Consider the following 27,741-nt stretch of genomic DNA (forward strand, 5'->3'; position numbering starts at 1 on the left):
CTCAGGCCCGGACCCTACCCCAAGCAATGCTGCCCGCCCCTCTCCGTGCTGCCCCCACTTGCTGGCGGCGGATGCAGGTGTCTGGGGTACTTTTCTGCTGGGAGTTGCTTTTAGGCTCGTAATCTGTGGGTTTTATTTATTGTTTCCCTCCCAGTCAGGTTGCCCTCCGAGATTCAAACACTTCCCCCAGGCCCGCCAGTGCAAGGGTTTCCCGGTGTCTGGAAACGTCCTCTAAAGACTCCCTTCCCGGGACGGATCTCCGTCCTTAGCTCTTTTGTCTCACTTTTTATCTTTTATATTTTGTCCTACCTCCTTTCGAAGACAATAGGCTGCTTTTCTGGGCGCCTGATGACCTTAGCTAGTGATCAGAAGTTGTTTTGTGAAGTTTGCTCTGCGTTCAGTTATTCTTTTGATGAATTTGTAGGAGAGAAAGTGGTCTCCCCGTCCTACTCCTCCGCCATCTTGGCTCCTCCCTCTCTACATGGAAACAATCTAAATGTCCTTAAACATGTGAATGGATAAAGAAGATGTGGTACATACAAACAATGGAATGTTACTTAGCCATAAGAAATAAATGAAATAATGCCATATTTTCAGCAACATGGATGGACCTAGAGATTATCATACTAAGTGAAGTCAGAAGGAGACAGACAAATGCCATATGATATCACTTACATGGGGAAACTAAAATATGACACAAATGAACTTATCTACAAAACATAAACAGACTCACAGACATAGAGAACAAACTTGTAGTTGCCGAGGTGGGGGTGGGTGGGTAGGGAGAGGGGTGGATTGGGAGTTTGGGGTTGGGAGATGCAAACTATTATATAGAGAATGGACAGACAAGGCCCTACTGTATAGCACAGGGAACTGAATATAATGACAAAATATAAAGACAAAAAAAAGACAAAATATAATGGTAAAGAATATGAAAAACAATGTATATAAATGTATAACTTAAACTCTTTGCTTCATAGGCAAAAATTAACACAACACTGTAAATCAACCACAATAAAATAAAAAATAAAAAGCAGTTATTTTAATAGGAAGTTATCATTTACCACAAATTGTTACAGAAGTTAAAACAGTACACAGTGAAATATATAAACAGTTTTTATTGAGATGTTTCAGCTTCCTTATGTCAAGTTAGTCAGTTTGTAAAGACGTTAACAATTCCTGTAGGAAAAGAGACTTGAAATTAGAGAATATGCGTTACATTAAAACAAAGCAAAAACACGGAGATGGTTGAGCTACACAGAAGTGAGCAGAGATTGCAGGATTGAGGGGCGGGGGACATAAATTTTAGGGGTAATGTTAACTAACCCTAATTACACCTCACTTCACCCCAAGTAGTATTGAGCCCCTTTTGGAAGTCTACCAAAAACTGAATTTCTTGATTACATGTATGTTTCAGTTTGGTGTGAACAACTTGAGACTAAACAGAATCAGCAATTAAAAAAGTTACTGAGCATTCATTTGGTCTACATAATAACATCATTTTCCAATAAGAAAAAGATCTATAAGTTAACATGGCCTACTTTCACTCTGCCAGGAGTTTTTGGTAAGGGCATTCTGTGACTGGATCTCACCACCTGTTTTCCTCAAAGACACTTCCCAGACATACCTGTTCATCATAAGCTTCATTGACAAAAGTCTCACTATTCATTAGATTCTCCTCTTCTTGGTCATTTTCTTTATGGCAGGTCAAATTTCTTGATGATGCTGTACTGTTTCTAGAAATCAGAAAAAGCCAAAAGAGTTGTTCCTTAAGGTAGAAGCTGGGAATGGGGCATGGTTCGAAGACGTTAACTTGTCCCCTTATGAAAAGTTATTGTTATGGGAACGAGGTTGTGTTTTTATTGTCTCTATAACAAAGAACTGACCTAGAATGGCCAACACTTGAGTCAGTTATGATTTGTTACTAGGCAATCACTGAACTTCCAAAATGTATCTTCTCAGTTGAGAGAAAACTAGGGAATTAGTCAGTGAGAATTGGAAATCAGGTAAGTAGCAACTGGACATAGATGAGTTAAGAAAGCAGGTTAATGTAGAAGATAGACCCGATTGACAGTCAGAAGCACAAAGGAAGCACCTCAGTTCATCTTAACATTAACCAATGTTACTTTAGGCAAAGATATACCATTTCTCCTGGCCTTTTATCCAGTCTGTAAAGTGATGGCTGTCCAGAGGAGATGTTACTTTAAAGGGTTTTAGTTATCTCCATAATGTTTCTTGATATGTATTCTGTACTGTTGCAGGTACTGTGTGTTAGTCACTCAGTAAAGTCTGACTCTGTGCAACTCCATGGACTGTAGCCCATCAGGCTCCTCTTCTGTCCGTGGGATTCCCAGGCAAGATTACTAGAATGGGTTGCCATTCCCTTCTCCAGGGGATCTTCCCGACCCAGAATTGAACCCGGGTTGCCTGCATTGCTGGCTGATTCTTTACCATCTGAGCCACTAGGGAAGCCCCAGTGTTTCTTGATATATAGGCTGCTTAATATCCCTTCCCAATATGTTTAATCAGTTCCCTTCAGTTACTATATCTTCCTAAAGCTTATTTTGTCATCATTCTTAATCATTTGGGTCATTCTTTTTTGTTTCTTTTGTCTCTTTAATCCAGTGACTCTTGCTCTTAGATAAAACTTTATGCTTTTGCCTTAAATCTCTCTTATGAGCTTATCACACTTCTTGTCATGGGCTATGTTTTGTCCCCCTAAAATTCATATATTGACGTCTAACCCCTAGTACCTCCAAATGTGACCATTTTAGGAATAGGGTCCTCAAAGTGGTAATTTATGTTAAAAGGAAGTCATTAGGGTGGGGTCCTAATCCAACAGGACTAGTGTCCTTATAAGAAGAGGAGATTAGGGCATCAACATGTACAGAGGGAAGACTACATGAAGACACAGGAGAAGTCTGTATCTACAATCCAAGGAGAAAAGCAACCCTCTGCCTCAGAAGAAGCCAAGCATACTGACACATTGATTTCAGACCTCCAGCTCCAGGACTGTGAGAAAATAAATTTCTGTTGTCTAAGACACCCACTAGGGGGTGTTTGTTATAGCAGCACTAGCAAACTAATACACCCAAGAAATTTTCCCTCCAAACAGTCATTGGCACTGACTCTGCCTCACTGGGGGCTTCCCAGGTGGCGCTAGTGGTAAAGAACTTGCTTGCCAATGCAGGAGATACAGGTTTGATCCCTGGGTAAGGAAGATCCCTTGGAGAAGGAAATGGCAACCCACTCCAGTATTCTTGTCTGGGAAATCCTATGGACAGAGGAGACTGGTGGGTTACAGTCCATGGGGTCACAAAGGGTCAGACACAACTTAACGATTGAGCATGCATGCACACACACTTCCTCATTAGAGAGGACTCTCCTCACTTTATCCCTGAGACTATGCCCCTGACTGCCCCTTACATTACAGTTTGCTACAGGTCTCACACAAAGATGGTCCCAGTTATGATTTTTCCAGGTCATCTAACAGATAGGGCTGCTTCATTGCACAAATCTTTTCTCAGAGAACAAATTTCTACAGTGGATTCATACCTCTGATCTCATTAATCTTGTTTTAGTTTTATTTAACAAACTGCCTTTAGAATAAAATTCTCCCACGAGGACAAAAGTGGCTGCTCACCGCTTTAATTTGTGTTCTCTTCTGAAATATACAAATGCTCCCAGAATGACCAGAACAACCAGTAGGGCTATGGTTAGGCTGAGGGTGATGTGGCCAGGGGCAGGTCCATGGGCTGCTTCTTCACAGAAGTCTCCGCTGTAGCCCATCAGACAGTTGCATTTTCTCAGCTCTCCTTGCATCGTACAGATTCCCCTCCCATTGCAGAAATCGCTGCTACAGAGCAGAAGTTTTTCCCTGTGTGAATCCTTGGGCTGACCTCCTTCCTTGGTTTCTGGAGCCTTGCTCTCTAGAGCAGGAATCGGAGGGGTTAGCATCTTTCTGACAGGGTAATTCATTCCTTCTGGACCTGGAGATCTAGTCTTGGTGGACCTGGCACCCTGGAGCGGTTGGACAGCTTTTGGTGTTGGTCTCTTTCCAGACTCTGACGTTTTAGGTGTTGGTGTTGAATGGGTTGTATCTGGAGAGGTACCTGCAAAAACAGTAGGTGTGAGTACGAGTGTATATGCAGGTTTGTTATTGCCAATTAGTAACTATTTCAGAAGAACAAGAATTCCAGTGAACTTAACTGGATAAGTTTGAATTTTTAAAATCACAATCACTACCATTACTTTGGGCTTCCCTGGTGGCTCAGATGATAAAAAATCCACCTGCAATGCAGGAGACTTGGGTTCGATCTCTGGGTTGGGATGATCCCCTGGAGGAGGGCATGACAATCCACTTCAGTATTCTTATCTGGAGAATCCCCATGGACAGAGGGGCCTGAGAGGCTACAGTCCACGGGGTCGCAAAGAGTTGGACATGACTAAGCGACTAAGTACAGCACAGCACCATACTTTTGACAAAAAAAAAAAACTATCAAAAGCTGATTTAAAAAATACATATCTAAAGGCACTTAAAATATTTGGTTTCAGGACTGGTGTAGTCTATCATACCAATCCATTTTCAAATGATGGTATGCAGAATTTTAGCCAAGGTAGATGCCACCAGTTTCAAAAGTCTTCTCTCTATAAGGATGAGTGTAGTAGATCAAAATAGTATATATCTAGACTATAAGGATTAAGTTTATCTGTAAATATTTCACATTTTTTTGAGTCCAAGTAAACTGTAGGTTTAGCAAGATGTACAAGTTGCAAATATTGAACCAAATTTGGTGGCAGTGTGAGAGGGACACTCATAAAGCAGGGAGCAGACAACAGGGTTCTATCCAAAGAGCAATCCAAGAGCTAAGTTTATGTTTAAGGCATTTCACCATGTTCTCTGTCATTGTTGACACACGTGTTACTCCTCAAATGGAAGACCAAAGTACCAGGAGTGAAAAGAGAAGAATTAGCAATAAAAATGCGTCTTGCTTCTGTCCTAAGCTGGCCTCACAGGAGCATTTCCAATCCTGGGCATTTGGGGTCCTTGATAGCAGGTTACATCCAAGGGAATTCAGCTTAATTTTATATACCCAGTACCATTTCCCTCAAAAAAGTTTTATATGTAGTCAGGGTGAAATCATCAAGAAGCAGAGTCAGCTCTTGGGCCCAGCACATCAGGAATGGGAGGGCAAAAGAAGGTTAGGTTAGATTTTAAACCGGAAACCTAACCTAACCTCAAGGTGGTAAAGGTGATAAATTTCTCACTCATTTACCCCCATCCTTGAGTCATTGCCAACAGAGGACTAGCAACAAAAGCACCCTTAATTGCTGAAAAATAGAATCAACGATGGGAATCAAAATCCCTTATCTTTCCCATTTAAGATGAAGTGTTTAGAGGTAATAAACAGCCTTCCAGCCAGTCAGGTTTTACAGAAATAAGAATTTACATTGAGAAGTCAGTGAGAACTCTTCACTGTAAGGCTTCTTTTCGGATCTCTTCCTTTGCTGGTTATGACTAAGCCCACTGTCTCTTTGATTCTACCGTGAAGGGGACTTAGATACCAGAGGAGCTATAGCTGATGATTCTAGCAGAATTAGGTATTATGATTACTCATCTGTCTGGTCATGAAAACACCTTCCCATGAAGGCATGATTTGGAACAATATTTCTATAACAACCTCCTACAGCTAGCATTTAAGAATTAACTTGACAGTGTTATAATAATGTGACAGCTTTCTATACGTCCTCTTTAATTCCTTAATAACTCTGAGCTAGAATATGCTCTTTCCACATTCAAAAGGGGGAACCAGGAGAAGTCAACTAGTTTGCCAACCTCTTACTTTCCAGGTGATGCTATTGTGATCAGTTTCCATGGGCTGAATCGGATCTGGGTTGGAGGAGTGCTCTTTCAGGCAACATACACTGTCGAGCCCCATGGAGTGAACTATCATATGGCCTACTCTAAAATCGAATAGAGGGGACATTAGGTTTTTACAAAGAGTCCCCATAATCTATATACAGTTGCCCATAGTTAGTTTCATATTGTTCAGTTTAAGGAGTACACAGTGAGAAGGAAGTAACAGTTTAAAGGATAAAATCTTGAGGAACACTGTGGAATTAAATATTATTAAAGGTAAATCACCAAGGTGACCAATGGTGGGTCTTGGGTAGGAGTTACTCACAGTCCATTTCATCAGATCCATCCAGACAGTCAGCATGACCATCACAAACCTGTGTGGCGGAAATGCATTTCTGACCATCCTTACAGGACTGTGATGGTGCAGAGCATCGGACAGCTTCAAGGCACTTCTTTATGTCATCCAAGTAGTACCCACTGGGACATTTACAAGTCTGTCCTTCTGGCTTTGGTAAACAGATATGGCTACATCCTCCGTTGTCTTTTGAGCAATGGTTACTACCTGTGGATCCCCACCCCCAAAAAAATATTGATTTAGACTATTTCAGAAGGCTCTTCTGTAAACTTTTTGCAAATAGACCATCAGGTAGAGGACCCATTTTTTTTTTCCCCAGAGTAGATGGCTTTTCAGTTTAATTCCTTTTAGACAACTGAGAACCAAGTGATTGGTGATTCTTCTTCATGGATAAGGATGGCTTTAGAATATCAGGAGTTCACATCTGTAACTGTAATTAAGCTAAACATGAGTTTATATTGATGTCTCCAACTCTAATCTATTACTATATGGATCATTCTAGCTTCCTTCGCTTGCTTATCTGTAAATTCTCAATAGTGAGAAAACTGTCTCCTATCACCTGCTATCTATTTACTTCATTGCTCAATTCCAGTAAACATATATAGTGGTATCAGAATTGTTAGTCTGTACCCCAGTGGGAAACAAATTTATCAATGAGAGTACAGGGCTTATGTACAGTTTGTTTTGCTTCAGTGTTAGAGACTCCACTCATTTCCAGAGTTACTTTGCTCAGCACCTTTTCTATCTTTTCAGTAACGTCATTTCACACATTTGTAGAACAATTAGATTGTTTTGTCACAGTTTGTGTTCCATCCTAGAATCCCCTGACCTTCTAAATGATTTCTTAAAATTTGCATGTCTTAAGGTTTACTCTTTGTGCTGTGAAGTTCCATGGGTTTTGACAAATGCATAATTTAATGTATCCACAATTACATAATCATACAGAATGCAAGCCTTAAAAATATCCTCTGTGCTTCACCTATTCAACTTCCCTTTCCCCCCCTCCTTCCTGGAAAACACTGATCTTTTTTTACAGGGTCTATAATTACACTATTCCAGAATGTCACATAAGTATATAGCCTTTTCAGACTGGCTTCTTTCACTTTGTATTATGCACTTAAATTTAATCCATGTTTCCTGGTTTGAGAGCTTGTTTCTTTTTTTGTGGCTGGCTAATATTCCATTTGTACCACAGCTTGTCTGTCCATTCATACCACAGCTTGTTTATCCATTCACTTATTTAGGAACATCCTAATTGTCTTCAGTTTTTTGTGATTGTGAATAAATTTGCAATAAACATACACATGCACAAAACAAAACAAGCCAATAGTTCATATAAAGGGGCAGTTTAAGAAAAATTGAGGTAAACTTGGCTCATTGAAGATCTCCTGTAAGTTCTCCTTTCCCTTCACATCATGTAGCCAAGATCTTAACTAGAAGGGCCTTAGAAATAAAGCTCTCTTTAGATGAGAACTCGAAGGCTGTGGTCTCTCTCATCCCTCTAAGAGTCAAAGATACAGAGAACAGATTGGTGGGCGCAAGAGGTGGGGGTTGGACAGTGGGGGACAAGAGTCTGATTAAGTCAGCCATGTATAGCTTCCCATAGTTCTCCAAGGCTTCTATCTCAAACTTTGACTTCTGGTGAGGCTTTATCTCTTGACATATTCCAGGAATTCTGGAATAGATTATGGATATAATGAAGATAAAGTGTACTTCAGAAATGACAGGGACCCTCAGTTAGGCATTTGTGTCTATAAGAAAGGTGGAGAAACACATGCAAGCACCCTCAAGTTGATATTTGAAAGATAAGTTAACATCAAAAGTAGATGTAAGTGACAATGAGTAGAATGAAGACCAGTTTCACTCTAGAACTGAAAGGGGATTTCAGTTATATCACAGCTGTAATTCAGTCTTCAATAAGAGAACTTAAAATAGGACCCAAATATACCAAACTCAAGCCCAATATCCTTACCACCATGTGTCTCCTAGCTACGCAACAGGACTAGCTATTAACAGAAGCAGACCATACATAACTGCATGAAGATAACAGAGTTATATAGATCTACAGGAATGTGTCAGAGAAATATTTTAATGGGAAACACAGAGATATTCCAAGGAGATACTATAGGATGGAACAACTCCTTCATAGGGAAATTCAGTAGACTTCAGTGTTGTTATAATCACTGCAAGGTTGCTTACCCTGTTGGCTAAGTTTACTATAAACTTTTAAATCCACAATCTTCTGGTCTACTTGGAACCACCGGTTTTCTGAAAGTTCTGCTTTGCTGTACCAAACTTTACTGATCTGGGCTAAAACAAAAGGCAGTGGACAATCATTAACAAAAGTGAAATTTATCTTACAATTTCCTGGGCAAAGAACACTGCTCAGTATGAAAACTGTCACTCATCTGCAAAAACTCCAGTTTAATAACAAGAGTTTTACAGAAGAGACATGCATTTTTCTAAACCTAGTTCCTGGGAAGAAACTTAAAGATCAGTAAAAGCAGTTTTATGCTTTTGCCGAAAATAAAGTCCAGTGAACTTATGTCCAGCACGTTCATATACATCTGCATACACAGAGAGAAAAGTAGGATATGATACATGAAAATTCGGCTCAAGCAATTGATGGGTAATGATTTTAGGCATTCTTCCAGAACAGCATTTCTAAAAATGGCTTATTTGTAACAAGAGTCACCAGGGGATCTTAAATGGCAAAGGTCTCACCACATACCTAACAGTTTAGCATCTTTGCGGTAGGATCTGATAACTTATTTTTGCAGTTCTCATGAGGCCAGCCCAACTGGTCAAGGGACCAGCACTGGGAAATATAGAGAGACAGATTTACTTTAAACAGCCTTTTCCAGTTTTACCAGACCTAGACTCTAGTCAGAAATAACATACTAGAAAGAGTAGTGTGGTTTAGACAATCTCTTTGAATACTAGAAATATCCAGCAAGTATAGAATGCTCTAGAAGTCACCTAATACTTTCATGTGTACTTAGTCGATCGGGATAGGTACACTTCCCTCATGTTACAGGTAAGGTGTTATAGCTACTAACTGACAAAGCCACCTGGTCCCAGTTCCTGGCCCAGTTCTCTCTGTGCCATACCCTGGTGTTCTCCAAAGCCAAGAGCCTCCTACAAAAGCCAGAAATTTCAGGCAGAATGAGATAAAGCACATTCACATTTAAAGAAAAACCAAATAAGTAAAAGCTCCCTCAAATCACACAGTCACTGTTGACATTTATACATGTTAAATTAGGGAAACTGCTTAGCTATTCCTCCGCAAGAAACACACTGCCAAAGATCAGTACTAAGCAGTAGCACATTCACTTTAGATATCCAGGCATAAATTCAGCTCACAAAGACAATCGGATGTAGAATTAAGACCTACCATCATCGACGGTGGTCCAGAACATCATGCCTTGGCCATATGTAAACAGGTTAAGGCCCTGAATTCCTCTGCGGTCTACTCTGTATCTAGAGCCGTCTTGTTGAATACTTTCTATGAGTCCTCTCCCTAGAAGGAGAGTTTCAGTTAATTTCTGTTTGGAGCCCAAACAGCTGTACTCCATCCTGGGGCTCTTTATGTCCTGTCCTGCCTCCCCTCCAGAGGGATACATGCATTTCCTGAAAACTAGTTCTTATTCATTCTAAGAGTACTACACAAAGATTTGCTCATGCATATTTGTTAGGTTCTTGATTTCGCCCCTTCACCAAGAGGCAACTGCATGACTCTCTGGGCTAATATATGCTGCCCAGGATGGGGACTGATTGTATTTGTTTAGAAAGTGGTGCAGAAAATGTAAACTCAGACCTAAAAGCCATTTGAAGTTACAGCTGAAGACCAGAAACCATCACTATTTCTCTGGCCAAGGTCCCTCACCCTCACACTTAGGGTGGAGAAGATAACTGCTCACCAGGATCGGCCCAGTACAGACGAGTCCCTGCATCTGAAAAGCTCAGGCCCACAGGGACCTGGGGTTTCCGCCAGAGCACCTTCCTCCTGCTGCCGTCCATGGAGGCGCATTCGATGCTGGAGCCATGCCTACCATCCTCCTGGGGACCCAGGTCCACAAAACACATGACTGCAGTCGGCGGGTGGAGCACGACAGAGGTCGGGCGGTAGAGACTTCCGCTGAGCAGGGCGGTGGAGTACTGGCCTCCGGGGGAGGCTATGTTGATGTGAGCATTCTCACTGCCAATCCAGTATACATTTCCACTCAACCAGTCCACAGCAAGGTCAGTCACCGTGCCCGCCACGGATATGATTTTCCTCCAAGAGAGCTTTCCAGAGTCTTTGAGCCTCAGTAGCCAGATATCACCCGTATTCCACTCTGTCAGGTAGAGCACCTTCTCCTGGACGACGTAGTCCATTGATGCAAGCTGGTTGACATTGGTAAAGGGAAGAATCCTATGTCCTGGTAAAGTTGCTTGTCCTCGTGAAGCATCTAGATTTTTCAGATAGATCTGTGGGGAAAAGTTAATGGAATGACACCAGTTGAGACTTGTCAAATTCTTCATCTTGAATTTGAATTCATGTTCAGACACATACATTCAGATTTTCACACAGTCTATTGCCTAAAAGCAAATTGCATTTCTCTCCCTTCCTGGAGTTTCAGGCCCTTAAAATTCCTTGAATTCATATGCTTGAAATATTTACTCCTCTGTGAAAGGCCTCCCCCCTTAACTTTTTTAATATTTTTACTGAGATAAAACTGACATACAATACTCCGTAAGTTTAAGTTGTACAATGTGTGAATTTGATACACTTATATATATGAAAGGCCCTCCTCTTTAAATGAGACTTCAGTCTGAATATCTTACTGAAACTGAAGTTGGTCTTCCAACCCCAAAATTTGCTTTGTCATTTTAAAATGCCAAAGTCATCAAGTCCTCTGGATATGAGAAGTTAGGGGTGACTTGCTTGTTAGTACCTTTTCTCCTCCTATGATTTAAGAAAAGTGTCCTCACAAAATGTACTTACCTCTCAGGCTAGAACCCAGACAAGTTGCTTGTATTTGGAATCACTCTCCATCATCAGCTAGGTGCCTGGACAATTCGACTGAGTTAAACACTATGTCAGATCCCTAGCCTCACTATGTTCTGAGGTGCTAAGTGTTTCTTAAGGAATCTGAGTATGAGTGGTCTTCATTTCATAGCTACTTTTTTTTTTTTTTTTTTTGGTATTCATAGCTCCCAATACATAGTGAATATTCAAATTTAAATTGTATTTGAAGAATATTCCAAAGGGAAGAAATTCAAGGAATTCAAATTACCCAAAGTCTGAAATAGACTGTGGCCCAAGCATGTGACAGAATAGCATAATACCTGCATGATAACTGTGGGCAACCCAAGGAACAGAAACGCAGATTCCTTGAGGGGAACACAGTTGACACCATCGTCTGCAAGCAGGAGTCCAGCTGGACAGCGACAGCTTCCCTTAGATTGTGGGCTCAGAAGGCACAAGTGAGAACATCCAGTATCCAGACAAGGATTTGAAGACCTGGGCTGTAGCACTTCATGCATTACCTGGAAGAAAACACCTAGATGTCACTACATGTTGTTGCATCCTTAAAAACAGCAAGTAACTCAACCCTGCCTTTCAATCACTATAGATGGAAGTCCCTGCAGTTTGTCCTTGGGCAGCTCATATACATAGCCTTCCCAGGGAGGATCAGAGGATATTCTGAAGCATCGACTATAGACCTTTAGTCCGTAAGGCTGTTCCAAACGCTTGATGAGGACAGCCCGGTTCTTGCCAGTCATCTTTTTCATGCGTTGTACTGTTCTCGTCTTCATTTCAGACCAGAAGACTTCATCCTCGAACACAGCCACTGAGAAGGGGCTCTTGATTTGTGTTAGCTGCAACATCTAAAATGGTGATGGTGAGGTTCCTGGGATGAGTTTTACACAAGGCACACGACATTTCACACAAGCCTATTACCAAAAGAACACTTACGCTAATACCAGTACCATCTAGGTTGGCAGAGCCAATGCAGTGAAATTTGTCATCAGACCAGAATATCTTCCAACTCAATTGGTCGAGAACTATGCTAGTTGGCCAGCCAAGACCTTGACTGAGGAGTAGTTTTCTGCTGCTCCCATCCATTCCAGCTTGTTCTATTTGAGGCTGTCCTCCAATTTCAGACCAGTACATTAGCCTATGTGGATAAAAGTCAGCTTTAAGATAAAGAATTACCTCGCAGAAAATAACACCAGTTCATTCCTCAAAACCCTGATTTACAGCCCAATTATTTCTTTCCTTCAAACTTGGTCTATGCCTTAAACATAATTTGTGAAGTAGTAAAAGAAGGTTTTCTTTGAAATTTTATGGTGATTGTTCATTATTTAGGGATATAATATCTATTATGACCACTGTATAAGAAGTCTAAAAAATACATTAGACCCTAGCCTGGAAGACATCCAGGGAAACTGCCAGTCTTTTCTGGGCTAGAAAGTCCACTAGTTCCATGGGCAATGGGTGCTTCAGATCACATTCTTGGTCATAACCCATTAGATCCATCAGAAAACTCCTGCCAGTCTCCTGAGGACCATGTTACCAGATTCCTGGTTGGAGGTATTGAAAAGATGAGAAAAAAAGAGGGAAGGTATCTGACCTAGGTCACCTCTGGATCCTGAGTTTTGCTCTATCTTATTCTTACATTTGATACACACATGGCCATCCCAATTAGGGCTTTGCCTGGACAAGTAGGAAATGCTGCCTCTAAGCTCCTGGCCCTTTGCAGAGAGAAAGGGCTCTGGACAGAAGAGCTCAACCCCCACACCCAACTCCTCTGCCCCCATCACCACCCCCAAGTCATATCACTATAAATTAAACACCAGCTCTAGTTCCATTCTCCCCCTCCTGCCATTTTAAAGCCATACAAATTCTCGACTCAGAGGTACCTCTGTTTTAGCCAAAGAAAGTATAGGTGGGCTACCATGTGAGCAAGCCTACATCTCACTTTTCTAAAATAAAGGTCTTTTTGCAGGAGCTTTCACAACTACTATGTGTATGGTTGACTCACATCATAAGATCCAAAGTCAAGTCAAATAAGATTTCTATTCACTCATTCTGTGTTGAGGGAACACAACCAAAGGAGAACTAAAGAGGAACAAACCTGACAGACTTGACCAGGCATTGTGACACCCGGACTCACCCATTTAGGGGATCTAAAGCCAAAGACCGTGGTTGGTTCAAATCATTGTCCAGGACAACCGTGTACTCAGATTTTCCTTTCCAAATTGCCGTCAACTGAATTGCCAAAATCTGACCAGCTGTCCCATCTGTCCAATAGAGATTCCTCCCGATCCAGTCAACCGCTATGCAGTCTGCCTTTATCCCTGAGGAGAGGAAGCTATTCATCATGTGTACTTAAATTACAGCTTTTCAGAACGTTGAAGTTCACAGGCCTCAGACTTGCATGCCACGTTAGTTCATTTTCCAACTGATATATGCATCTCTATCAGAGCAGTCTTTTAAATGCTCCAAAATACTATTTGCAGAACAAGATGACCATTATGAGTAATGGTCACTGGCTGATAGTTTGACTGACTCTGTATCAACAGAGATGGCAACTTCTCATTTCTAGCTAACTATTGATGATAGCAAGACTTGACCACTTGTAGTTAAGGAGATATAAACCAATGTTTAGAAAGTTCATGGCCACTCATCCTATCTTTCATGCTATGTGTAATTAGTAAGGGCAAGATGAGAGCCTCTTATAAGGGGACAAACCTTTCACCATAGTCCCTTTCTTCTTCATGTCCATGCTTATCCACTGAATACTTTGAGCCCCGAGATCAGTCCAGAAGACTTTCTGATCCACCAAGTCATAGTCAATAGAGAAAATAATCAGGTTCTTGTCTGTAGTTGCCAGAATATCTTCTTTCAAGCTCCGCATCCCATAGAGGAGTAGCTTAAACTGGATTGCCACAAGCAGGACTGGTTCAGTACCTGTCAAAAAAGAACTGCTTTCAACATGGTCTTAAGGAGTTTGAATGGTGAGCCCAACACTGGCTAAGGAATCAGAGGACAAAGTAGTTTTTGCTTTCTCATTGACAGGGCTGTGGTACCAGCTCACTGGCATCTAAGTAGTTCTTCCCTTGATGTAATGGTTAAGCTAAAACATGGTTTGAAGACACTTAGAATTAAGGCATAATTAGCCTAAATTGAAAACCACATTTATAAGTAAATATTTGGTGTTAGGTGGACAGGAAAGAAGGTCTTGTCTGGTCTTTAGATATTTATTTGAACTTCAGGTAAGGCTGACCCATGGTTACAGAGGTTTAATTTATGGGTTTGTTATAATAATGCCTTATTTGTAGATACTTTCAGACTCAAATTCAAGGTATAAAATACAAAGTATAAACAGGAGGCTTTGGAACTGTGCTTGTCTTGTTCTGAAGACAAATAAAGCAGGCAGGAACACTTAAGGCCTGAGAAAGAGATTTGCATTGGTATTCCTGGATGTCCTAGGACCTCAAGCTCTCAACCTACAGTTGAGATATTCCCAGCTCCATTTACCTGTTGCTTTACAGGTATGGCCATCAGGCTCCAGTGAGTAGCCAGGATGACAGGTGCAGGTGTAGGAGCCTTTAGTGTTGACACAGTTCTGACTGCAAGGGTGACCACCCAGCCTCTGGCATTCATCCACATCCTCGCAGATCTGGCCACTGCTTTTCAGCTCAAAGCCTCGCTCACAAGCACATACCTGACAGAGGTTGGAAAACATGAAGACTTTCTAAAGGCAAGGTACACAGTTGATAAAAAAGACCTCAGCCTTGATATAAAAAGCACATGGCGATATGCTCCATGTCAGCAACTCAAACTGTGCTTTGAACCAACTTCATTCTGAATGCAGTCACTCTCTCCATCTCCTGCCATCTCCTCCACTCACCCCACACCCTTGCCACCCCCAGGGGTCCTAAGTTAACAAAGTTGTCCATTTCAGCCCAAGCCACCTAGGACCCCATCAGAATCTGTAAGTGAAGAGACCCCTAGACTTCACTGAACTGGTTGTCTGCCAACAGGACCAGACATCAGCATGGTTTTCTTCCCCTTGCCTGTCAGAATCAAGTTCACCATGTTCAGCCAACCAATAATGCCAGACCAGAACACGGACAGTTCTTGACTGAAGGGCAAGTCATATTCTAAATACTCACACAGAAAGGACTTCCTCACAGGCAGGTACTTCGTTTCCTGAGCTGCGGCATGGCGGGGAGTTACCTGACTCTTGGGACAAATCCCCCCAAACCTACTGCCTCACCGTGAATGTCGCAGTAGGGGACTTTCTGGAGCTGGGGGGGGGGGGGGGCAGGGTTCCAGAAGATGGGAGAGGGGAAAGGGACTAGACAGGACTCGGCAGAAAGCCTCCAGCACGGGGACGTGGGAGGAGGGCTCCGGGCAGCTCCGCCGTGGAAGACCCGGCGTGGGGAGCAGGCAGCCCGGCTGAGGGTGACCGCCTCGCCCCACACCGCGTCTCCCAGCAGCCGGAGCACAGAAGCAGAAAGCACTCACAGGTCCGTGGGGGGACGGGTAGCAGGCGTGGAAACACTGTCCCTGGCGGCAGGCGGACGACGAGCACTGCCCGCCCTCGTCGGCGCCATCGGCACAGTCCGGCTTCCCGTCACACACCAGGCTGAGGTCCAGGCAGGCGGAGGGCTGACACTGGAACTCGGAGCTCCCGCACTTCTCCGGGGGGCCTGGAGAACGACCTTCCGCCTTTAGAGTCAAACCCTCCGCCACACACCCCTCCCACAGCAAGGCTCTCTCGCCTACAATCCAGACACCTCCATCCCGGCAGAGGGATGGATTTCGGGCCCCGCAGCATTTGCCCAGTGAGCTGGGTCCCCCCGCAGCCGCGCCCCTCGGAGGCCGCCCGCCTCCGCGCCCTGCGCTTACATCCCGTCTCGTCGCTGCGGTCCCCACAGTCAGGCTGCCCATCACAGCGCCAGGGCTCGGGCACGCACTGCTCCCCGCTGGCACACGGCCACTGCCTGGAGCCACAGCGCAGCTCCTTGGGGTCACAGTCCTGAGGAGACAGTGAGCGACTCCGTCAGCAGCACCCAGGTTCAGAGCCCAGGAAGGGGCGTGGGTTATGAGAGAACCCTCAGGTCCCCTCTGCAGCGAGGCCAGAGATGTGGGTGATAAGCAACGCCTTCCTCAGCTGGAGTTTAGCCGAGGAATTGTGGGTGATACCAACGTGGATGGGAAAGTGGGAAGGAGATGCCTTATTCTGTAAACTGACCAGCCAGGAAGTCTTAATTCATTTAACCTACCGCTTGTTTAAAAACAACTAGATACAATATGATGATCGTGTACCTAGTTTGTTTCACTTTTTCTATTTCATATTCAATGGCCCCATTTCATTTAGTTTATGTTTTTCAATTTCTCTTTTCTCTTTCTTTTTAAACATTCTTTCTCAAGACTTTATCAAGCATAGTAGAAAAGCTTTTGTATACATATATATATGTAGTATGTATAAAAGTGAAAGTGCTGGTTGCTCAGTCTGGTTGTGTCTGACTCTTTGTGACCCCATGGACTGTAGCCCGCCAGGCTCCTCTGTCCATGGAATTTTCCAGGCCAAGAATACTGGAGTGGGTTGCCATTTCCATCTCCAGGGGATCTTCCTGACCCAGGGATCGAATTTGACTCTTCTGCATTGCAGGCAGATTCTTTACTGTCTGAGCCATTTTATATGTATATGTATGTATTTTAGAAAACTTATGAATTTTTGCCTAACTAAAAAATTCATGACATTTTGATTCCACGTGTTTGACTTAATATGAATAGAATGCTGTATTTCTAATGGAAAAAACAGATATGCAACAAGCAACAAAGATTAACTATATAGCACAGGGAACTGTAGTCAGTATCTTGTAATGACCTATAATGGAAAATAATCTCAAAAATAATATATGGGTATATGTATAACTGAATCACCTTGCTTTGCATCTGAAACATTGTAAGTCAACCATACTTCAATAAAATATATATATTAAGAAAAAACTATATAAAAAAATAACCCATGACTGATTCACATTGATATATGGCAGAAACCAACACAACATTGTAAAGCAATCATCCTCCAATTAAAAATAAAAAAATTTTTGAAAAGCATAAGCAAAAGAATCTGCTCTAGAAACTCTTCTTTGAATTCCCACCATTTCTAACGCACACTCCAGCATTTGTACCTATTCTGACTGGGATTCTCAGAACTGGTGCAGGGAGAAGGATATTTCAGATCTGTGCCCCTATGATACAGCAGCACCTTGAGATACAGTTTCAGCCCAGCAGACACTACCCATTCTATTGATGAGAAAACAGAACATCACAGCAGAGCTGCTTTCTTAAGGTCAAATGTGAGCAATAGGTTCAAAATTGGGCTGCATCTCGCACAATGCAGAAGCAACGGTGTATGTCATGGGAACTGGTTAGGCAGAGCTTCAAAGCATCTCTCTAAACGAGACATTCAAACTATGACCATCAAGACCTAACATTTGCAAAGCTCCTCCAATAAAGATCTTACAAGTTTGACGTTCAACCAGAGGATCTTAACACTTTGGAGACTTTGATGCAGTTACAAGTGGCTTTCTGGGCAGAGATTGTGGGAGACCTCTGTTTGTACATTTCCCCAAGTTTTCTAGTGAGGAAGTACATGTTACTGTTGTGATTAGAAGTCTACTGTGTTTTTTTTTTTTTTGAACGAAGAGTGGGCTACCTTCTCGTCAGTTCCATCTTTGCAGTCTAAGTCATGGTCACATATCCACTCTGCCAACACACACTCCCCGCTCCTCGGGCACTTCACCTCCCCTGATGGGCATGGCAGGGGCCAGGCAGGACAGCCCTCTTCATCCGAGTGGTCCAGGCAATCCCGGTTCCCATCGCAACGCAGAGAAGAAGATACACATTGGCCATTCTCACATTTAAATTCAGATGGGCTGCATTTTTCATGAACTGAAAAACAAAGCTTTAGGTAACAACTCAGCCAGATGGAGAAGAAGCAATCTGATGGCAAATAAAATGGTTTGAAGACTCCCAGTCTTCTCCTGTCACCTTAGGAATTAAGCCCCAGCTTAATTAGGGCAGGAAGGTGGGTTAGGGCAGGAAGCTGGTTCATACAGACTGTTAGGGCAGAAAAGGTCTATCAGCTAGCCCAGAAAATCCTCCTTTCCTGGAGGACGAGAGCTGGGGGACAGGGACGGGAGGACACGTAGGAGGATGCTCGGACAGGCAGGGGAGCGAGATTCCTGCCTGGGACCCTAATGTGAGTTGCCTGCAACACACCTTTCCAACCGGGGCTGAAAAGGCACCATTTTGACCTTAAGTTTCCATTCTCAGACTAAAAGAAGTATCCTTTTGGTAATCCTTTTTGTTGTTTAGTCCGCCAAGTCGTGTCTGATTCTTTGTGACCCCCATGGATTGTAATCCACCAGGTTCCTCTGTCCATGGAATTTTCCAGGCAAGAATACTAGAGTGGGTTGCCATTTCCTCCTCTCAGGGATCCCCCCAACCCAAGGATCAAACCTGCATCTCCTGCATTGGCAGGCTGATTCTTTACCACTAAGCCATCAGGGATGTCTTGCAGTCATTTAGGACCATGTTTTTGTTTTTGTTTTTTTTTTTAACTTTCTAGTGATTTTTCTATTTAAAATGACTCCAAATGTAGTGCTGAAGTGCTGTTTGGTGCTCCTAAGGGTAAGGAGTCTACAGTGTATCTTATGGGAAAATATACATGCATTCAATAAGCTCTGTTCAGCATGAGTTTCGGTACTGCCAGGTATTACTGAGTCAACAATACATGTTAAGTCATCTTTAAACAGAAACACACATTTTAAAAAGGTTCTATATTGATCAGTTGACAAAAATGTGACCAGAGACTCTAAGAAACCTCACCCTGTATATTTTCCAGGAGCAATGATCCAATATCCTCTAATTCAGTGTTCATGGCAGCTTTATAGAATGTAACTCCCACAAATAAGGAGAACTGACTACAGTGTAGTTGGAAAAACTCCAAATAACTTCCATGGAACTTACTACATCCTTGTTCGTCTTTTCCATCAGAACAGTCGGGGTGGCCATCACACAGCCAGCTCTTGGGGATACAGCGGGTCCTGTTGTCACAGCGCAGAGAGCAGTCTCCAACGGGCTTCCAGCAGCCCAGCTCATCGGAGCCGTCCAAGCACTGCTGGGCTCCGTCACAGTGATATTTCTCCTCGATGCACTTGTTTCCATCCAGACACTGGAAGACCCCTTCCATGGAACAAGTCAAAATCAAGGCCCATATACGTTCATCAAATTGAAGTTTTATTACTGGATTAAACTCACCCTCATTCTGGAGTTCGAGGGGTAGGTAGACTGATCTTATTTGAGTTGTGTGTGCATGCTAAGTTGCTTCAGTCATATCTGCCTCTTTGTGACCCTATGGACTGCAGCCCGCCTGTCTTCTCAATCCATGAGATTCTCCAGGCAAGAATACTGGAGTGAGTTGCCATACACTCCTCCAAGGGATCTTCTCAACCCAGGGATTGACTGAACCCGCATCTCTTATGTCTCCTGCATTGGCAGGGGGATTCTTACTACTAGTGCCACCTAGAAAGCCTGTTGAGTTCTAGATATACATATTTTTAAATTTTTTATTTATTTGACTGTGCCGGGTTTTAGTTGTAGCACATTGGATCTTTAATCTTTGTTGAGGCAAGAGGAATCTTTAACTGCATCATGCTAATTCTCAGTTGTGGCATGTGGGATCTAGTTCCCTGACCAGAGATTGAACCCGAATCTTCTGCATTGGAAGGTGGAGGCTTAACCACTGGACCACCAGAGAAGTCCCCTGACTTCTATATCTTAACTGATCCATAAGTGAGCTTTAATAAAGTGCTAAGGTTAATTAAGCTGAACTAGGTCCTTGAAATACTAAGGCTTCATATTGGTTTGGTTACTTTAACAACTTGTTAAAATATGACCAAGTCAGTTATAAGTGGTCCATTTAGGTCACTCTGTGCCAATATAAAGGCAGCTATTGGAGTACTTAGGCAAATTTGAGGAAGCAAGGAAACATAGTCAAATTATACCTGGTAAAACACTGTGGACTTAAATGTGATAAAATGAGCAATCAGACAGTCTGTGTCTGACAGGCTATGTGGTCTATGAAAATTTATAGGGAAAGCAAGTGTGATTATAATGAACACTCCGGCAATTCATCGCATGCACCCAAGGCAGAATTAGCACACCTGGGACAAGAGACCAGGAGGTGGTAACACACCTGGTCTGTTGCAGAAGTGGGAGCAGTTCTCTTCATCCGAGCCGTCCCCGCAGTCCTGCTTGCCATCACAGAGGTACCCCCGGGAGATGCACTCCAGCCCATCCCGACAGGGCACAGAGGATCGGGTGCAGAGGACAGGGGCTGGCGGGGGTCGGGGAGGAGGGCTGGGGGCTGCCTCTCCTTCGACCTCAGGATCTAGAATCAGCAATGTGTCAGCAGGTCAGTCCATCAGGTGTCAGCAGTGGAGACAGGCTTCTACCGCCCGGCTCCCCAAAACCCCGCGTCATGGCCAGGTAGCTATGTTTGTCTACCTTGCAGAAAGAAAAAGTAAAGACCCTGGATCTTTAGACCACGTGTGTGGTGTGTTGGCCCATTATCTCATGGTTTTGAATTGGGGGAAATTGTTTTTTCCTTGCAGGCCTATAAATTTAATTTTTTCCACTACCCAATGCTATATTCTAGGCATGCAGAATAAAGTAAGTTTCTGAAGACAGGACTTCAGTTTTATGGTGAGATGTCTGAGTTAGGCACTTCCAGAAGTTACCAGTTAGTCTTCTTCAGCACCTGTCACAGAAACCTAATGGATATGCTAGAAGAATAATCAAAACTGGATTTTTTTTTTAACCAAGAGTTAACCTCTTGTTAACATATTTTACCACCTAGGAAACATATTCCTACGTCTAATACTTCTTAACCTTGAAAAAATCAAGTCAAACCAATGAATCAGAAAACAACAGTTAAGATTGCAGGGGGAGATGAAAGACCTCTAGGGGGCAGGTACATGGGAAGAGGAACAGGTCTGGGCATCTCTGTTTCTACTCTTCCTCAGGGTTTTCAGCTGCTTCCACCAAGGAAGCCCCCTAAATCCTGTGATAAGACTTTTTTTTCTGCCTCAAGATCTGGAATCAGATTTTTTGGCACCGTGCCAAAGGTTTATATGAAAATAGTTAAACCAGCTTTAAGCAGATTAATCTGAATGATCAAGGCACAGCTTTAACAGAAGAGCTGCTTCCCCTGGTAACCAGGACCCAGAGCAGCTTCACAGAAGATCCCCTGCAAGATGTCACTGCTATGAGAAAGGGGGTTCCTCGGTTAAAAAAAAAAAAAAAAAGCCAGCTTGGGAAGCCAGCTTGGGAAACTGGTTTGTGTGAATCAGTGCTCTGTCGTGTCCCATTCTTTGCGACCCCATGGACTGTAGCCCACCACGCTCCACTGTTCATGGAATTTTCCAGGCCACAATACTAGAGTGGATTGTCATTTCTTTCTCCAAGGAATCTTCCCAACTCAGGAGTTAAACCTGGGTCTCACGAATTGGCAGGCAGATTCTTTACTGCTATGCCCCCTGGAAAGCCCAGGAAACCTGTTTAGAGCAAGTTAAATAGATCTCTTTACTGCCAAACTAAGAGCTTCAACATGCTAACATGAAAGATGATTCCCAAAAGGGGCTAGGGTGCGCACCCTCCTTGGGGTATTACTCAGGAACTGGTGTTGTTTAGCAACTTTGAGAAATGTGTTAGATTCTTACTTGAACAAGCTTCAGTACAAGGACAAGTTCGGCAGAAGGCCTGCTGAACACTGAGGAGAGCAGGGTAACATGGATCTCTAAGAAAACCCCCCAGGGGAAGACTTGCCTGGAACCTCCAAGTTCTCGGCCAAGATGATCATCTTCTGGACGTAGGCCTCTTTTGATACTGGGAAGGGCTCTGGCTTCCTCCTGTTCCACAGCACGAGAGCGGTTCTGTTCAGAGTCAGTAGGTAGGGCTCATGGGCCGCAATCATGCCATCACTCCAAATCTCGTTCAAGGTGTAGGTTCTGTTTTTTAGGAAACTCAGACTTTGCAACCCTAAGAAAGAGTCAAGTCCTTATAAGCTGATACAGAACAAGTAACCTGTGACAGCAAGGAGGCAAAGGCACCATTGGATTGAAAGTTTCAATGACCTTGCACTGAAAATATGCACAGATTTGTCTATGAAGTTTTGTAAGTTTTAGTTCTATAGTTAAAGATAATCCAAAGAAGTGTTTAAAGCTCCAGAAAAGTGAGGGGTACTGCATGGAAACATCAGATGTGACTTGACCACCAGTCCTACAACCCCAGTCATTAGCACAGTGCCATCAGGTCATCCTTGAGACTTCTGGGTGAGGAGATTATCATATTCAGCTACGAAGGTGTAACATGTACCTGCTGTCAAGTTATAACCAAAGTATCTGTATTTTGTTTATAATGGAAGTTTCATTCCATTACTTCTACTTACAGAAGTAGAAACAAATAGCTTTTTGCAGTGTTAAAAATTAAGTACGCTATTTCTAAAGTTTTCTATCTCTTCAATCATAAATTTAGACTCATAGATGAGAATAGTTTGAGATCAGTGACTTGTGCCCAAGCTTTAACTATGAAAATCAGAGTTTGACGCTATATCTAATTAGTTCTAAAAATGGTGTCATTACTACTAAAAAGAAGACTCTCATTCAGCCCCTCAAGCCTCTTCCAACCTCATTGGTTATGCAGTGCTTACCTAACCCTTTGGTGGTCCAGAGGATGCTGGAAGAGCCGAGATCTAAGGTCACGTGGGTGTCTGCCGTCCAACTGCCTCTCCAGACTGTCTGTATGCTTTTGCCATCAAGGGTCATACTTTGCAAGGGTTCCCCACTTTCCACCCAGTAGAGCAGCCTCCTCGGCCAGTCGAGAAGGAGATGCAGTATAACGCTGCCCGTTTTGTACAGGGTATGGGTGTCTGGGCCAGCAAGTCTCGTCCTCTGAATGGCACTTCTGTCACAGGGCAGCCAGTACAAGTTCCCAGTTGGAATGTCCACATTTGCTGAGCAGACTGTAAGGAGGACAAGTCGCTCCCATTAGGAAGGACATTCAAATGTGTTCTCATTCTGTCTTAAACTCTGGGCCAGGGATGAAGTCAGACAGTTGCAGGATGCAAAGATCATTCCCTAGAAACCTACATACCTTGTTTGCACGAGGGTCCCATCATGCCTACTCTGGTTTCTTGTCTGTCAGTATGAGCTCCCCTGATCCTTGACAACCTCTAGGCAAGGTAGACACTCACTGCATTTTATAAGTTGGATAGCTAGGTGGAAGACTGGCAACTTCCTAAGAACACACTGGCCCCATGGGGTTCTGTTTCTCTGGACCTCACTGGGCTCTGCCCTCTGCAGAAAATATGTGCTTTCCTCTGGAGTCAGATGTAACCACAAAAATCCCACATGTGAGCATCACAGAATGCCCTCAGAGTGACTCTACACCAGTTGTTAAAAACGTGCACTCTTTCCTAAGGTGGAATTTTGAAGCCCTCCCATTTTTGATTCAGAACTTCATCTGTTTTTTCTAGCCTCAAGTTTTAGTCTGAGGACAATATTAACACACCCAAGAGAAAATAACACAGATGTCAGTACAGTTCAGTTCAATTCAGTCGCTCAGGCATGTCCGGCTGTTTGCGACCCCATGGCCTCTAGCACGCCAGGCACCCCTGTCCATCACCAACTCCCAGAGTTTACTCAAACTCATGTCCTTTGAGTTGGAATCCATGTTCCTGAGACACTCTTCAGATCAGTGGCTGATGTCTTGATCCTTATAGAACTGGAATTGCTTCAGGCAATGTTTGTTTTTTTCCTTTGTTTAGGACACCCAGTTTATGTTACAGAATTGCTTGGTGTGGGGGGGGGGGGGGGGGACACATACTGGTGTCACAGGCACTGAGGTGTAGTAAAGGGCTTCCCAGGTGGCACAGTGGTAAAGAATCCACCTGCCAATGAGGAGACACAAGAGACGTGTACACACTGATATAAAAATAAGGTGAAAGCTGCAGACCCAAGAGTTGCAAGGAGGCCCTGAGATCCTGCAAACTGGCCTTGGGAGCAGAGGTCAAGCTGATTACTACCCAGAAAAGGCCTGCCTGGCTTTGTCAAGCTTTCCAGTTAACTGTGTAGGAAAAACATCTGTGTGTCTCCTTTGTGTGCGTATGTGCTCAGCCTCTCAGTCATGTCTGACTCTTTGAAGCCTGTGGCCTGCCAGGCTCCTCTGTCCATGGGATTTCCAAGGCAAGAATACGGGAGTGGGTTGCCATCTGGGGGATCTTCCCAGGAGATCTTTACAACCCAGGGATGACACTCACGTCTCTTGTGTCTCCTGCATTGGCAGGTGCATTCTTTACCTCTGTGCCACCTGGGAAGCCCTTTACTATACCTCAATACTTGTGATACCAGACATGTGCTTATTCCCCGCCCCACCCCCCCAAGCAATTCTGCAACAAAAACTGGGTGTCCTAAACAAAGAAAATAAAAATTGTCTGACGCCATTCCAGTTCCCTAAGGATTAAGACATCAGCCACTGATCTGAAGGGTGTCTTGGGAACGTGGATTCCAATACAGCACTTCATATAGTAAAGCAGTTCCTTGGCACTTAGAATACCCACAGTACAGGCATTCAGAAATCAGATTACTCACCCTGGAACTCACCTCTCAGTTTTCTTTTATAAAGCAGATATTTTCATTTAGGCTGAGTACAGGGAGCTAAGGGTGGGGTATGCCATGTAGGAGTGTGGGAGGGGAGAGAAAGTATATATTATCAAATTAAAAAAATATCTTGCTGGTTCTCTCTGAAATCTGCATTGCAAATTGCTTCTAAATTAGTGTAAGAAAAATCTGCAATGCAAAGTTGAAGTATTTAAGGTCTGTTTCCATCCTATCCAGATGTAAGGCCAGAAAAGTAGAATTTTAAAACCCTTATCGCTGACCTGAGTATTTCCCAAATCATGGTAGCCTTTTAAGAGTCTACACACCCTTCATAAGAACAAGGGTAAATCACAGACACTTAATATTTAAATTAGTTAAGAACCACTCTTTGGTATTAAGCTTGATTCAGATCAGAGACAGGTAGGGGTTTGGAGATGTTTGGGAGCCTACTTAAATCTAGAGCCAGAGAATAAAGGAAAAAATTCAAAATAACCAACCCAAGCTACCTGTATGTTCTGTCCAAATCTCTTGCTTGTCCCCCAGGTAGCCAGCTGAGCGAAACAGATGTCCCTGGCTATCTGTCCAGTAGATGAAGTTTCTTTTCCAGTCAATATCCAGCAAGTAGATGTTCCTTGGATGCTCTTGAACTAGGCTTCTCTCTATAGCAGTTCCCATAAAACCAACTTTCAACAAGTAGAGACGTTTGCCAGAGGAAAACACTAGTTTTAACTCTACCAAAGAAAAAGAGAGATGTACTGTTGGAGCATTTGTCAGGGACCCCCACGTTCCCCTCTGAAACAACACTGCTCTCTCAAGTTGAGTTTCCCCAAGAATTCTAGGATCTTATAAAGTTTGCTTCTGAAGCACATATACACAACCTGAATGCCTTGGCTTCCTTAGAGAAGGAAGTCATTTGGGCAAATGAAAGCACTGCTCAGCTTCCCTAAGGCACCAAGTCCTTTAAATTTCTGCAAAAAGATTAACATAGAATCCTAAGGATTAGGGCCTCAGCGTTACTGTTTGATTCAGTAAGGTCATCAAAGCCTTTCCTGTAGCACACACATTGCAACACAAAGAATTTTAAGCTTGGCTGCCTATCTAAAGAAAAGTTACCTGGGTGCTTAACTGTATAGAAGGTTCAGAAACATTTTAAGCTAAAGACTTGTGTTTGGCGCAACAGCTTACTGCACCATAATCATGCTCCATGGCTACCTATTGTGAATTGCCTTCTACAAAGGCAGTTAGAGCATCAACATATTTATATCATTTATTCTTCTTACAACCTCACTGTTCTATAGGAAAAATTCAAGGAGTTGGGCAGTGATGTTCAACCAATTATGTAGCCCTTAGAGTTTCAAAGATGGAACAGTGACACGAGGCATTATGTTAACAATGTTAACATAGACACTCTGCTTACAAGCATGAGTCAGTACATACTATAGTCATAAGACTGTAGAGGGTTTCTTTCTTATACCAACTTAGTCATTAGTCTTTCGTGTAAAACTGAGTAGTATAAGCTATTTTTTCTTGTTTTAAAAGTCACTGAACCCAAATATCCATTGATAGATGAATGGATAAACAAAATGTAGTATCTACATACAATGGAATATTATCCCACCTTAAAAAGGAAATTCTGTCACGTGTTATAACATGGACGAACTTTGAAGATATGATGTTAAGTCAAAAAAGCCAGTCACAAAATGACAAATACTGTACCATTGTATTTAGATGTGGTACCTGGAGTAGTCAGATTCACAGAGACAGGAAGTAGAATGGTGATTGCCAGGGGTAGGGGGAGAGGGGAATGAGGAGTTATTCTTTAACAGGAATAGAATTTCAGTTTGGGGAGATGAAAAAGTTCTGGAGACCAAGGGGGGCTGATGGTTGCCCAAACATATGAATATACTTAATGCCACTGAATACTACACTTAAAAATAAAGTGGTACCATTTGTTATGTCTATTTTAACACAATGAAAAACCTAATCAAGGTCTTTAGACAACAAAACTTGTGCTTTCAGGACAAAAGTGATTGATTCAAAAATAGAAATGATATTATTTCCAGACCTACCACAGAATGTGGCTTCTTGAGCCAAACCCACTTCACCCAGCATCCTTACCACTACACGTGCCGGAAGGTAAAAGAAACATCCCCTCTGGACAAACACACTTATAGCCCTTGGGATGGACGGGGGACAGGAGACACAAGTGGCTGCAAGAACCTGGAACATATGCTGGGTATTTACCTGTTTTAAAGTAAAAACAGATGGATTTATCCAAACCAATTCAAAACTTAAGACTCAAAGGAGTGAAGGCATTTTTGCTTTAAAAGGAATCCCAATATATTTGTCACCCTCTAAGTTAGGCATGCTGACCTTAAACTCCTGGGGTCCCCTGTCTTTCAGATGGTGACAATGACCTCTCTACAGTAAGCTCAGGCTAAGAAAGCTTCAACTAACAGTATCTTCCCCCTCCAAGTTAAGGCAAAATAACTGTCTAGCTTGCTGATAGGAAGTAAATAGTGGTTGCAGTTCTCCACTTTGATTAGTTACTTGGACCATGAAGAAGTATAATCTGAGTTGAAGCTGACAATTTCAGATTAACAAGCTTTTAACTCCTAGTCAACAAACATGTGACTTCCCCCTATAAGCAGGATGCCAAGCTTGGTTCCATTTTCTGTTATCAATTGACGTGTCAGTGAGAAAGCTACTCTGGTCCTTTGGTGAACAGCGCAACCCCCGTTTTGTGTATTAAAACTCAGATGTTTTGTGTATTAAAACTCTGGTTGCTAAAAAA

At 42.9% G+C, this 27,741-nt stretch overlaps 1 protein-coding gene across 1 annotated transcript in view; it reads right to left on the reverse strand.

Annotated features, from left to right (window-relative positions):
• Positions 1 to 1,123: 1,123 nt before the first annotated feature.
• Positions 1,124 to 27,741, reverse strand: part of LOC133050536 (low-density lipoprotein receptor-related protein 1B-like) — a 29,362-nt gene continuing 2,744 nt past the window's right edge. Inside the window, exons 5-26 of the mRNA XM_061134783.1 lie at positions 27,066 to 27,191; positions 25,454 to 25,678; positions 23,000 to 23,311; positions 22,117 to 22,329; positions 20,486 to 20,680; positions 19,258 to 19,473; positions 17,942 to 18,177; positions 16,123 to 16,252; positions 15,739 to 15,923; positions 14,746 to 14,932; positions 13,957 to 14,175; positions 13,379 to 13,562; positions 12,178 to 12,379; positions 11,925 to 12,089; positions 11,547 to 11,747; positions 10,136 to 10,685; positions 9,610 to 9,735; positions 8,415 to 8,525; positions 6,186 to 6,422; positions 3,644 to 4,112; positions 1,628 to 1,736; positions 1,124 to 1,179 (exon numbers count right to left, since the gene is read on the reverse strand). Coding sequence (XP_060990766.1) covers positions 1,150 to 1,179; positions 1,628 to 1,736; positions 3,644 to 4,112; positions 6,186 to 6,422; positions 8,415 to 8,525; positions 9,610 to 9,735; positions 10,136 to 10,685; positions 11,547 to 11,747; positions 11,925 to 12,089; positions 12,178 to 12,379; positions 13,379 to 13,562; positions 13,957 to 14,175; positions 14,746 to 14,932; positions 15,739 to 15,923; positions 16,123 to 16,252; positions 17,942 to 18,177; positions 19,258 to 19,473; positions 20,486 to 20,680; positions 22,117 to 22,329; positions 23,000 to 23,311; positions 25,454 to 25,678; positions 27,066 to 27,191 — 4,628 coding nt within the window. The 3' untranslated portion in view covers positions 1,124 to 1,149. The remainder of the gene's footprint in view (positions 1,180 to 1,627; positions 1,737 to 3,643; positions 4,113 to 6,185; positions 6,423 to 8,414; positions 8,526 to 9,609; positions 9,736 to 10,135; positions 10,686 to 11,546; positions 11,748 to 11,924; positions 12,090 to 12,177; positions 12,380 to 13,378; positions 13,563 to 13,956; positions 14,176 to 14,745; positions 14,933 to 15,738; positions 15,924 to 16,122; positions 16,253 to 17,941; positions 18,178 to 19,257; positions 19,474 to 20,485; positions 20,681 to 22,116; positions 22,330 to 22,999; positions 23,312 to 25,453; positions 25,679 to 27,065; positions 27,192 to 27,741) is intronic.

The sequence above is a fragment of the Dama dama genome, chromosome 32, assembly GCF_033118175.1.
Source record: "Dama dama isolate Ldn47 chromosome 32, ASM3311817v1, whole genome shotgun sequence".
Taxonomy (NCBI): Eukaryota; Metazoa; Chordata; class Mammalia; order Artiodactyla; family Cervidae; genus Dama; species Dama dama.